Below are 11989 nucleotides of genomic sequence, written 5' to 3'. Positions count from 1 at the left end.
AGTTGTCACTCATGTTATCTCCCAGGTCAAAAAGTTGTATACTTTAGTTTAGTATGTTAGAAATATGATTAAAGTACATTAAGTATAAAACAAGTATGCTTAAATGTACTGACTTTAAAGTATGTTTAATGTGTACTTTTAAAAATGTATACTACAAAATGGATGTTATAACTTCAACTGCAGTGTACTAAAACTACTAATACTAATTCTGCAATACTGAAAGTGGTATTTTATGTACTTTTAAAAAGTGTACTTTGTTGTTAGTGTATTTTAAATTGTATAGAACTTGTTTTAAGTGTATTAAATTACAAATACTTAGAGTGGTAATTAAATGTACTAATTGGAAGTACAGTTACTGACAAAAGTGTAGTCACCCCTTTAGAAATAGGCCTATAGCATCACCTGGCCATGGCTATGCTTCACTTCACTAAACATGGTGCACCTTTCATGCTCCAGACATAACCACTGGTCAGGAGGCCCACAAAGTTCTAGTTTTATTCCGTTGCTCCATAGAATTAACGGCCAAACCTATTGTAACTCATGTATATGGTTTTGGTTCATTATTCAGTTTTTTTCATGTTTATAGAACAGTAGTATGTTTGGATGAGGTATACCCTTTCAAACTGTTCCTAGAGGATTTACGAAAGTCGACTTTACGACTTTGTCCCCACGTTAACATTGTTTTCTGTACCTCCGGAAATGCCTTAGGAATGCACATGTTTGATTCTGCAGTTGAAAGGGTCTATATTAGGCCTAAGAATATACATGCCCCCCCCCCCCCCCAATAAACACAGTAATATATAACATATCAAAGTAATTTGATAGTAAGCAGTCATTTCTTTCTTTGGAAATACAGTAATTTCTGTCTTTGGCAAAATCTGTACATGTTGCACATACACATGCACATCTGTACATGTTGTTCATACATTGATCATATTACATAGCCATATTTATTTTGCTCTTATAAGGTAACTGCTAATACACTGCACATACTTAATTTAATTTATAGTCTAAACCACCTTCTGAAAACAACTGTATACTACTGTCTACACTGCACTATATATTTTGTCCTGTCTATGCACCACCTACTTTGTATATCACTTTTCTGCACCTCTGGTTAGACACAAACTGCATTTCATTGTCTCTGTAATTGTACTCTGCACAATGACAATAAAGTTGAATCTAATCTAATTTAATGACTATCTATTTAAAAGAATGGGCCAATATCACACCTGAACACTATTATATTATATGCGCATTCCCGTTAACTTTGTGAGGGCTTAGGGCTGTCCCACTGTAAAGTGCTTGAGGGCTTGCTCGCTCCTTTTCTGAAGCCTTACAAGTCAGCATATGGACACTTTCCTCAACAATTCATAGTGTTGTGACGTGAAACACAGGGTTACCTAAAGGGAGGCTGGAAGCTTGAAAAACATCAGTAAACAACTGCCATAAAACGGAAACGTGTCCGCAACACATTTTTTTGTGCTGTCAATTTAATGATAGGTCACAGCAGGTGCTGTCCCATTCTTGGGGTTCATCTCATTTCTTCATTTGTCCATCCTCCTTTTCCTCCTTCTCTCCTAAGGCCTCTTTCTTCTACATTTTTTGAAGGAAACAAAGAAAGGAATGTGAGGAGGATGAGGAAATCAAGGAAAGACAGATAGGAGAAATGAGATGAGATGTCCTGCTCACTCAGAGATGTCAATTACTGATGATTTGGCTATGCATCACCGCTTAGGCTAGAACAGGGGTCGGCAACCCGCGGCTCTTTGATCCCTCTGATGCGGCTCAGCTTTTGAAAATAATTAATGAGTATTTAATTAAAATGTATTTTAGTTAGTTCATTTTCAAAATGTAATATTGTAGGTCTATCTGAGTAATTTAGCCTATATAACTTTCCACCTCACTTGACTCCGTAACCGTAGCCTGCACAATATTGTTACATTCGCGGTTTGTTGCCAAGTCAATATCAAACAAAATCACCGATTTCCCTCCATTTCAGTCAACGAGAACACTTTGTTATTGTTGATGTGTGCGCTTGCTGTAGGCTAGATAAGGAAAATGTCAAAAAGGAAACGTCAGCGACCACAGCTTGCGAGCGCGAACACAAGCGGGCTGAAATGGGAAAGTTTCCATCCGAAGACTGATTCTGAAAACGCGAAATGAACTGCCCGTTATATCACACACTGCAACGAGTTAGTAGTATTGCGGTGTTAACCCTGTTCGGTTCCACTTGCATGTGAGAAATCTCTCACATATGAAAAATATAAAGACAAACCTGCGCTCACGTTTAAGGGCAATTTCGCGCAAAACTGTCACATCCATAACGCCAACACAATGCCATGGTATTTAGTTGCCGTTATGGATATGACAGTTTTGAGTGGAGTTGCCCTTAAATGGTGACAACCTCAATTCTTGCATGAAACTTCACCTCACTGAATATGAGCCATGACTCCAAGGCCATCACCAAATCTAATATCTGGTATGCCTAATGTTCAATTTCGCCAATGACATGTCAACGAAAATTGAGTGTTGTTAACTATGATGTTAATGATACTTTGCATACCAAAGGACACTGGAAAAATAGGGGGTGGTGTTTAGCCTACAGTACATGGGAAGAATAAGGCCTATACTTCTGTCATTCCACTTTATATTTAAAGTTACTTGCACATTAGGCCTACTTTTAAAACGAGTAGAAAATGTATTTAAAAATCCTCTGTTGAATGAAAGTAACTGTACGTTAAATATCCAAACTTTTTTTTGTAACCGTCTTGATGTGGCTCTTCTGAGATAAAAAAAAAAGAAAAATTGGTAAAAGTGGCTCTCCAGGCAAAAAAGGTTGCCGACCCCTGGGCTAGAATAAACAGACTACCGTCACACCCAAATTGCAGAGAATTGACTTGAGAATGAACTTTGCCAAAGCCTACAAATATGACATGAACATGGAAATTCACTTACTGACCCTGATAATGAGGGAACGTTTGATTGTTCTCGATACATAAATGAATACTTAAATACAACACGTAAATAAAACAGGCATCAATTTTTTTTTTAAGTTGCATGGTAGTTCATGATAATTCCAGCACAAAGATATTTTCTTGGTTTATCTACTGTACTCATTGATTGTCGTTGACCTTGGCAGCTTATGGCCTCCTTACATCAAAAAACTTCGACACGATTTTGGGAAAGATTCTTGGTAGATTGGAGTCTTTTAACTAATGTCACCCATTCAACCTTTACTCAAAAGACTACAATCTTTAAAGAATCTTTCCCAAATCTTATCAAAGTTGTTTGGTGTAAGGAGGCCACTAGTTAGACCAATGATCACACAATTCCGACTGGAAACGCTTCCGCGTATGCTCCCGTTTCCTTACGTATCGGCTCTTCCACCCATATTGGAACGCTAGATACCGCATTGTGCTCCAGAACGTATGCAAATAGCGGCGCCATCTTCGTGGGAGCAACAATCACTGGAGGCCAATGGAGAAACAGACGTCTCTTATCAGAAATCAGACAGGTGTCTCTAATTGCCGGCAAGTTTTGTATAGACAGTAAAGGTGTTGCCCCCAGCAATATGGCGGCCACGTTTACGTGTGCCACCTAATAGAACTTGACGGACAATGTCTAGGTTCTATCTTTGCTTCCGCCTCTCTCGTCTCTCCTCATTCTCACCATAGATATATATAGAATGGCTAGATGTCTCGTCCGCGCTGCTTGCCAATGGAGGCCGCCGTTGGAGACTCCGCCATAAGACATCTAGCCATTCTATTCTCACCTCCTCTGGTTGACAAATGAGACATCTTCGATGACGCCGAGCTTTGAACAATATCCTGTCTACAATAATTACTCCTCAGTGTGACTCAGCAAAATAACCATTGCAAGGGAACATTCAGGATTGAAGACATTTATTAAGAATAAACAATCAAGCTAGAGCAAGGAGATGTCTATTTAAATTATCTCCTATTAAGCTTCCACATATTACACTGGTCAACAACAATATATAAATTAGCTCTCTTACAATACACATAAATCTTGACTTGAAATACAACTCCATGACCAAGGAACAAGGTCATTTCATTCATCACAAATGTTAAAGTTTCCTTTTACTATACAACTGCAAAACTGACATGCACTGTAGGATTAAATACAGGTTGCAAAACATTTAGCATTCTGCCCAGAAGGATATTGTGGTTTGGTTGGTCAAAAATAAATGTCTAAGTGATTCTGAATTTTAATTTATTGCGAATACCAGTTCCAGCCTAGATGAACTCCCCAACCAGCCAGGGTGGTCAGGGAAGATAACAGTCATGTAATCTCTCCCTATCAAATCTGAAAGGATCAATCAGTTATTGGAATTGCACAGTATTATAATATTTTAAGATTTGTAATAATGTTATGGCAAAATATTCTCATGGAAAATTAATGATAATTTATTCAATTTTAAATAGTCACCACTGAATGATTTCCATCTATTATAGCATGAAGTGATGAATCTATAAATGGCCTTACCTGAGACCACACCCACACCACCAACAGTGATTTTATATGTGTGGCTGCTGTACCCACAGAGAAGGGTCTTGGAAATGGTCTCAGGAGTCTTCAGTTTGACCATGTCTCCCTTTATGAAGCCTGTGACTAGAAAAGGAGCGGAGACAGTCATGTGTGAATAATGTCTGACTAACGGAGACCTTCCCTGCTGCTAGCTGCCTCCTGCTACTTGGACACTGCTAATCCACCTGGTCCTCATCGCCTGCAGTTACTGTATAAAACAAGATTATTTATTCTGTTCATCATGCTTATTCAAGCCTCTGTTGAATCTGTCTAATTTCAGTATGATGTATTTCTGGAATTTGCTTGTGATCTTGACCTGTGATCTTTGACCTTTACCTGACAAGTCCAGGGATCTGGTTTTTATCTGAGACAGTTTGTACTTTTGGCCTGTCATTTCTGTACATCCACCCTCAGTCTCCGCTTCTAGGTCCAAGTTTACCTCTGGACTCCTTGTTTGGTAACACATACTTACTAAGAAAAACAACCTACCTTTGAATACTGCCTGGTGGAACCGTTTTGTCTTGTCTCTCAGAGATGGGGACACTGATTTCATCACTTCACTGAAGGAGAACTGTGGCTTAAAAGTGACCTTGGGAAGGGTCTTAGTCACAGATGAGGAAGTGAAGTGTGATTGGAAACTCTACAGGGAAACAAAGGGACAGGTCAGAGAACTTAAGGACACCGATGAAGATGTTCTATCGAGAACTCTGCAAATACTTTGACACATCAACATTGTTAGGTTAGGTGCACCTAACCTCTGTCAAAGGTCTGCAAGCCCCTGCTTTTACAAGAGTTTTTGTTATGATAGCAAGTGTAAGTAGGAGCCATTTTATTCTGGTGAGCCCGTACATCAGGGATTCTGCTGAGGAAACATTGAATTATGTAGCGTTGAGAGTCTCCATATAGACAGAGTGCTGGTTACATTACCTGGAGGAAATCAATGGGGTCCTCTATTGGCTGAAGTTTCTCCATCTCCGCATCTCTGCTCTTCAGTTTAGTGATCTCCAACTCCAGCTGGTCCAGGAGTCCTTCAGCTCGACTCACCTCTGCCCTCTCCTGAGCTCTGATCGACTCGGTCACCTCAGAGCGCTTTTGCTCCATGAAGCTGATCAACTCAGTGAAGATCCCATCAGTCTCCTCAACAGCTTCCTGTGTGGTGGCCTGATAGGAGATTCAAATCTGATGTTCAACCTGCAAAATATTCTAGCCAGGCCATGCCCACCTAGATCTCCTTTAAGGAGGATGTGAATGAGTCTGGTTTCAACCAGGCTAAAAGAAAGATTCAAAGAAAAATTATGCATATTCAAAGAATTGAAAATGCTTATCCATTATCGGATGAGTGATCATTGTCCATCATTTCTGCACAGAACATCAGAACCAAAAAAGCCAAAAAATAAAGAAAATAACAGAAAAATGGAAATTAATTCTAAAGGCCCCCCAAGTCTTCCCCCACAGACGTCAGCCATACTTTGGGGTTGTTGGGGGAAAGAAAAAAAGACATCAGTCACCTGCAGAGACTTCACAGCCTGTTTGACCTCCTCCACCTCCTTCTCTTTCTGCTGGAGTTGCTTCTGGTTATACCCCTTCATCTGCAATAATGTTTTCTGTGTGGATAGATGTACACAGAACAGTTACAAGAAATTACAATTACAAGCACAGCCAATGGTAGAATAGTGACGGAAAAACCTATACAGGTGTACAATAAACCATACAGTTTGTTTGTTTGTTTGTTTGTTTGATTGAGAGAGAGAGAGAGAGAGAGAGAGAGAGAGAGAGAGAGAGAGAGAGAGAGAGAGAGAGAGAGAGAGAGAGAGAGAGAGAGGAGAGAGAGAGAGAGAGAGAGAGAGAGAGAGAGAGAGAGGAGAGAGAGAGAGAGAGAGAGAGGAGAGAGAGAGAGAGAGAGAGAGGAGAGAGAGAGAGAGAGAGAGAGAGAGAGAGAGAGACCTGCTTCTCGGTTTGTTCTGCCAGAGCTGATACAGTCTCATGTCCGTTATGGTCATCCATCAAACACAGCAGACAGATTAACTTCTGATCTTTGCGACAAAACACCTCAATAATCCGGTCATGCTGAGAGCAGATCTTCTCATGTAGCTGCGAGGTGGCATTCACCACCTTGTGCTTGCTTAGACGAGGCACTTCATAGTGAGGCTGAATATGAACTTCACAATAGGAAACCAGACATGTTAGACATGACTTGATGGCTTTATGTTTCCTCCCAGTGCAGAAATCACACTCCACATCACCTGGGCCGGCGTAGAAAGGAGTCTTAGCATCAGACTGCAGTTCAGTCTTCTTCAGCTTCTCTATAACTTCAGTCAGCATTGTGTTTCTGCGTAGAACAGGCCTTGGAGTGAAGGTCTCCCTGCACTGGGGGCAGCTGTAAACACCCTTCTGGTCTTCTTGATTACAGCAGCCTGTAATACAGTTCAAACAGAAACTGTGTCCACAGGGAACAGTCACTGGGTCCTTCATCAGATCAAGACAAATTGAACAGCTTAACTCTTCCAACACTGAAGCACTGGCCATTTTCCCCTTTCTCACACACGTGCTGCTAGCCTGGAAGCCGGCCCTCGAATTTGAGGGCAGGAAATTCAGTCTTGAGTCAGTCCATTGGGCGGGCTTTGTATGATGATGGACAGGTAAGCAGTGTAGCAGTCATCTATGTCACCTGAGCATGCTTTAGTTGATTTTCCTGAATGCTACTGGAGAAGCAACATGATTTGTTTCCGCTATGGCATCTTTTTAATAAGATATTGACAACACAATGACTTTAACAGATGAACAGAAACAGCGGTTAAGGCATTTGACATCCTCTAATTTTGTGGGCGGGATAAATTCGGGTTGGCTTTCAGACTAGGTTGAAACACGCCCCATAATGAAATCCAAATGACGTCTAATCTGATGCAAATTCTTTTCACCTGATGTGGGGGTGTGTTTAGGATTCTACCTGTTTTTTATGGACATAACTCTTAAAGGCACAGCGCAAAATTCATGCATTGCCTACTCTTGCTCCCTTACTTGTAGGTGATTAGAGAGGAATATACACTCACCTAGGTATGATAACGAGGCTTCTTGGGTATAAATTGTGTGGGGTAATATGTGCCTGACCCAAAGGTCAGAGGTCAAGCTTTTATCAGCTACAGGAGGAGAAGGCAAGGAACAACTGGGAACAATCAAGACTAGAACACTAACTGACCGAGAGGAGCAGGTTAGGAGCTGTCTGGGGTGCAGTAGTGTTCTATGTGCAGATCAGGTCTACCTGCTTAGTCTATGAGTATGTACAGATAGTGATTATAAAATATGTACTTATAAGCCTCTAAAACTGTAACTGGGGAATATCGCAATACTCTTTCAGTAAATATTGAAACAATAGAGTGATTCAATGAAATGTGTGCAGTGTCAAATGTTTTGAGCAAATTGTCACATGACCAGAGCTGTTTACTTCCTGGTTGCACCTTGAGAAGAGGATGACTGCCTCACAGCTCCCAAATAAAAGGTTTTTAAAGTATGTTAAAATAAACATAGGAAAAATGTTTTTTGTACACATGGTCTTTAAGGTGTCTAGTTATGATATATACATTTATAATTATTCAAATGTCTTTGGTGTGTTTGCAGAATGAGTAAACATGTAGACGGTCACAATAGGGACCGGTGGGATAGAATGTTGTATCTAGATGCACACATACTTCTACACCTACAAACACACACACACATACACATACTCATACATACACACACGCAGAGACATACACACACACATACACACTTAATGATGTTTTATAAACAAAGTTCGGGTGGAGCCTTCGGGATGATTGACAGCAATTAACTCACCCACTGCCGCCGCAGGGTAGGCCTATTTAAGCCGACCTCCTTTTCCATACGTCACACGCTCCGACGTTCGCGAAATCATTCAGTCTGCGTATTGTTCGCATTGACAAGACAGCTCTCATGGAACTGGAAATCCACCCAGCGCCAGCAAGGCGTTGACCCTACCCACTGGACAGTGCCTCGCATCCGCAGCACTCTCCATTCCCGCGGCATCGCGTTCCGTATGTCGGATAGGAAGTTCCATCTCCTCCGCCTTCTAACGCAGTCGGATAACCCGGTCTTTTCGCCCTCCCGCTCCCTCACTTTGTTTTCCTCCCCAGACCGGGAAGCAAGCTGCTCCTTCTGGCATCCCGACGCGGTTCCTTCCGCCGGCCATTCAGCCGGACGAAGCACACACCACCAGCCACCTCGCGAACCGGGCACGCCGACAGCACTTTCCGGCACCACACACTTCAGAGCGTATCATTCCGCTGCTTCAGCCACAGCCACGTCAGCGGCTCAGGCCCATTCCCGCCGCATCTCCGCCGTATTTCCGGGTCCAACCCCACTTCTCCAGACGGCCCCGGTAGCGACAGCGTCGCTACTCCCCCCCCCACTCCTTCTTTCCCTCCCCCATCCACCTCCCCTAGCCAGGACTCGGTCCAGGCCTGCCCCACCTCCAGTCGTTCCGACGACTGCTCCCTCCCTCCCCTTTCCATTCCGGGAGCCACGTCTGTACAGCACGCCTCAACTCACGAAGCGTCAGCTCGAAGAGTCACCTCACTAGCTCCCCATCTCTCTTATGAGTTAGCGAGCACCTGGTCTCAGTCGGCGCCGATAGCGACAGCGTCGCTACTCCCCCCTAACCCTCTTTCCTTCCCCGTCCCACTTCCCGCGACCCTGTCCCAGGTTGCTCCCCTTCCGGTCGCGTCAGCGACCGCTCCCTCCCTCCCCCCTTTTCTCCCTTCCCATCTCTTCCCCGGCTCCGCGCTAGACCAGCCCGCAGCAGCGGGTCATCAGCACTCAGCGAGTGCTTCGGACCACGACGTCCAGTTCCGGCAGCAAAACTATTCTTTAGCCACAGCACAGGCCCTGCCACCGCCTCCTCACGCTGCAGCATTCGAACCACCACCCGTCACAGCGTCCACCAGGAACCTCATCTTGTCAGGTGCAGACGTAGACCTTTCTACCATTCTTCCCTCCCTTCCTATTCCCTCTCATAACCGGGATCTAGTTTGCGGCGAACTGGTTTTTCTCTAAAAAATTCTGGCCCAGCGTCAAAAACCCTGTCATTTCCCGAGTTCACCGTAGCTTTTGCCAACTACACAGAAGTCGTCTGTTTCGTGTTCTCCAGTCGACGCAAATGACTAAGCTAAATGACTACCTGGCCATCATCGCCGGCCTAGCCGTATCCTACGGTGGAGCTCATTTTCATACGTAGGCTACCACCGGCTGTTTTCAGCAAAATGCGCTGCCAGAGTCGGCCTCTGGAACTAAAACCCCTACTGGGGCGCGCTCGATATGGAGCTCCATAACCGCGTTTTCCTAGGACTTAAGCCATCTCGTCCCCTCTGCAATAGCCCCAGTCACGGCGCGGTCGAGTGTCCACTAGTCAACTCATTCCCCAGGGCCGCCCTTTCATCTCGCATCTCCTAAACTGCGCTCAGCAACCCCATCTCTCGAAGACGTCATATCTCTAGATGCCCAGTGTCTGGCCGATATCAAACTCTGGAGGATGTTTTAGACGAATGGAATGGTCTGTGCATGTTCTACGACGACTGCCAATCATCTCCAGAAGAGCTCCAGTTGTACACCGACGCAGCCCCCTCAACAGGCTTCGGAGGCTTTTTCAAAGGGCGCTGGTTTGCATCCCCGTGGCCACTAGAGTTCAGAGAGCTAACAACTGGAAATGAATCGTCAGCCGTGTTCGAACTCTACCCCGTAGCCATCACGGCCCTACCTGGGGGAATGAGTGGATCTCCAAGAGTGTGATAATCCACAACGACAACGAAGCCGTAGTGCACGTCATAAATAACTCGAGCTCAAAATCGCCTGCGCTTTCCCCTCTTATTAGGCGTCTAATCTGGATAGCAGCCAGCTACCAGCTTATTATAAGAGCCGCGCACGTCCCCGGTTGCCACAATGGAATTGCTGACTCTCTCTCTCGTCTTAAATTCCAGAGATTCAGAAGCTCGGCTCCAGAGGCGGACCCGTACCCTACTCCACTCCCCAGCCTTTCGGAGACCATCTTCCCATAAACCACCCCCTCAGCTATCTTCAGCCCATCACGGCCGACCTAGCCCTTCAAGCCCTCGCACCCAGGACCATGCAGTCCTACTGGACTGCTTGGTCGTGCTTCAAACAGTTCCACGCAAAGCACTCACTACCATTTCCCAGTTTCGATGCAGTCACCATATCATCATTTATCACCTACGCCCACACTTCACTCGGGATCAAAGTTTCTTCCATTAGAGTCTACCTAGCTGGCATTCATTTCTTCTACAAACGCCCCCACGGCTCCGAATGCCCCTTCTCCGACACCAGGATAGGCTTGTTAATTAAAGGTATCCGTAGGCAACATCCAGTCCCCCAAGACTCCCGCCTTCCCATTACCTCAAGCATTCTCGCCACCTGCCTCGCTACCCTTCGCAAAGGGTTCATGTCACCGCATTCCGATTCCACCATCTCCGTTATGTTTCTACTGGCCTTTTTGGGCTGCTGAGATGTAGCGAGTTTACATGCCCTTCGTCTCTCTTCATTCCCGATGTCCACCCGTGCATCGCAGATCTAGAGCAGCTAGACCAAGACACCATTCGATTTACCATCAAACAGAGTAAAACCGATCAGTCCCGAAAAGGACACTCCATATCCATTTAACTCCGCCTCAGATCTTCAGCCTTTCCAATACCTATCTCACTACATCTCATATCGGTCAGCTCAAGCTTCGTCTACTAGCCCGCCCTTCGTGTCAGACGAAGGGCTACCCATCACTCGCCACAGATTCCAGACACTCTTAAAAACCATTCCAGTCAAATCTGGTTTTCCCGCGGATCGCTACTCCGCACACTCCTTCAGGATAGGAGCTGCCACAACAGCTGCGCTCAACGGCTTATCGGAGCAACAAATTAAAATACTGGGCCGTTGGTCCTCGGATGCCTACCAGTCTTACATCCGCTCCAATCTAGCGGATTTACGACTCGCTCAGCAAGCACTTATGTAGTTGGTAGCGGCCTTTCTCTGTGATCTTTTGGGGTGCAAGCGGTCATCGCTCTATCGCGATATCCGCTCCAGGCACTCCAGGACCACGGACAGCTACCTTGCCAAACACGCACTTCTCCCATACATTCTAGTCTAGCTGAAGCAATCATATAGAAGGGCGAACTAGTGAAATGTGTGTTTTATAAACTAAGTTCGGGTGGAGCCTTCGGGATGATTGACAGCAATTAACTCACCCACTGCCGCCGCAGGGTAGGCCTATTTAAGCCGACCTCCTTTTCCATACGTCACACGCTCCGACGTTCGCGAAATCATCCCCCCTCCTCCCCCTACTCCTCCATTTCACCAATTGCCCTGTTACTCATCCTCCTTACGCAGGGGGGTGCAAGCGGTCATCGCTCTATCGCGATATCCA

General features: G+C 44.8%; 2 protein-coding genes across 2 annotated transcripts in view; both read right to left on the bottom strand.

The window, feature by feature from the left end:
- Nucleotides 1-3888: 3888 nt before the first annotated feature.
- LOC121687801 (E3 ubiquitin/ISG15 ligase TRIM25-like) lies at nucleotides 3889-7330 on the bottom strand. Its single transcript, XM_042066946.1, has 6 exons — nucleotides 6496-7330; nucleotides 6060-6155; nucleotides 5479-5712; nucleotides 5041-5191; nucleotides 4510-4635; nucleotides 3889-4329 (listed from the first exon to the last, which is right to left on the bottom strand). The coding sequence occupies exons 1-6, from the start codon at nucleotides 7075-7077 to the stop codon at nucleotides 4232-4234; spliced, it is 1287 nt and encodes a 428-aa protein (XP_041922880.1). The 5' UTR covers nucleotides 7078-7330; the 3' UTR covers nucleotides 3889-4231.
- Nucleotides 5797-11989, bottom strand: part of LOC121687893 (E3 ubiquitin/ISG15 ligase TRIM25-like) — a 28247-nt gene continuing 22054 nt past the window's right edge. Inside the window, exon 4 of the mRNA XM_042067055.1 lies at nucleotides 5797-5820. Coding sequence (XP_041922989.1) covers nucleotides 5812-5820 — 9 coding nt within the window. The 3' untranslated portion in view covers nucleotides 5797-5811. The remainder of the gene's footprint in view (nucleotides 5821-11989) is intronic.

Source organism: Alosa sapidissima, chromosome 2 (assembly GCF_018492685.1).
Source record: "Alosa sapidissima isolate fAloSap1 chromosome 2, fAloSap1.pri, whole genome shotgun sequence".
NCBI classification, from domain to species: domain Eukaryota; kingdom Metazoa; phylum Chordata; class Actinopteri; order Clupeiformes; family Clupeidae; genus Alosa; species Alosa sapidissima.
Note: the sequence above shows the minus strand (reverse complement) of the source record. Positions and strands in the feature narration are given on the sequence as shown.

Bases quoted from the DNA above. Each gene is read 5' to 3' on its own strand.
- LOC121687801 (XM_042066946.1), bottom strand. From the start codon at position 7,077: ATGGCCAGTGCTTCAGTGTTGGAAGAGTTAAGCTGTTCAATTTGTCTT. The intron at 5,713-6,059 runs GTGACTGATGTC...ATCTCCTATCAG, and splicing joins AGGCTGTGAAGTCTCTGCAG to GCCACCACACAGGAAGCTGT. The intron at 5,192-5,478 runs GTAATGTAACCA...GTTTCCCTGTAG, and splicing joins ACCCCATTGATTTCCTCCAG to AGTTTCCAATCACACTTCAC.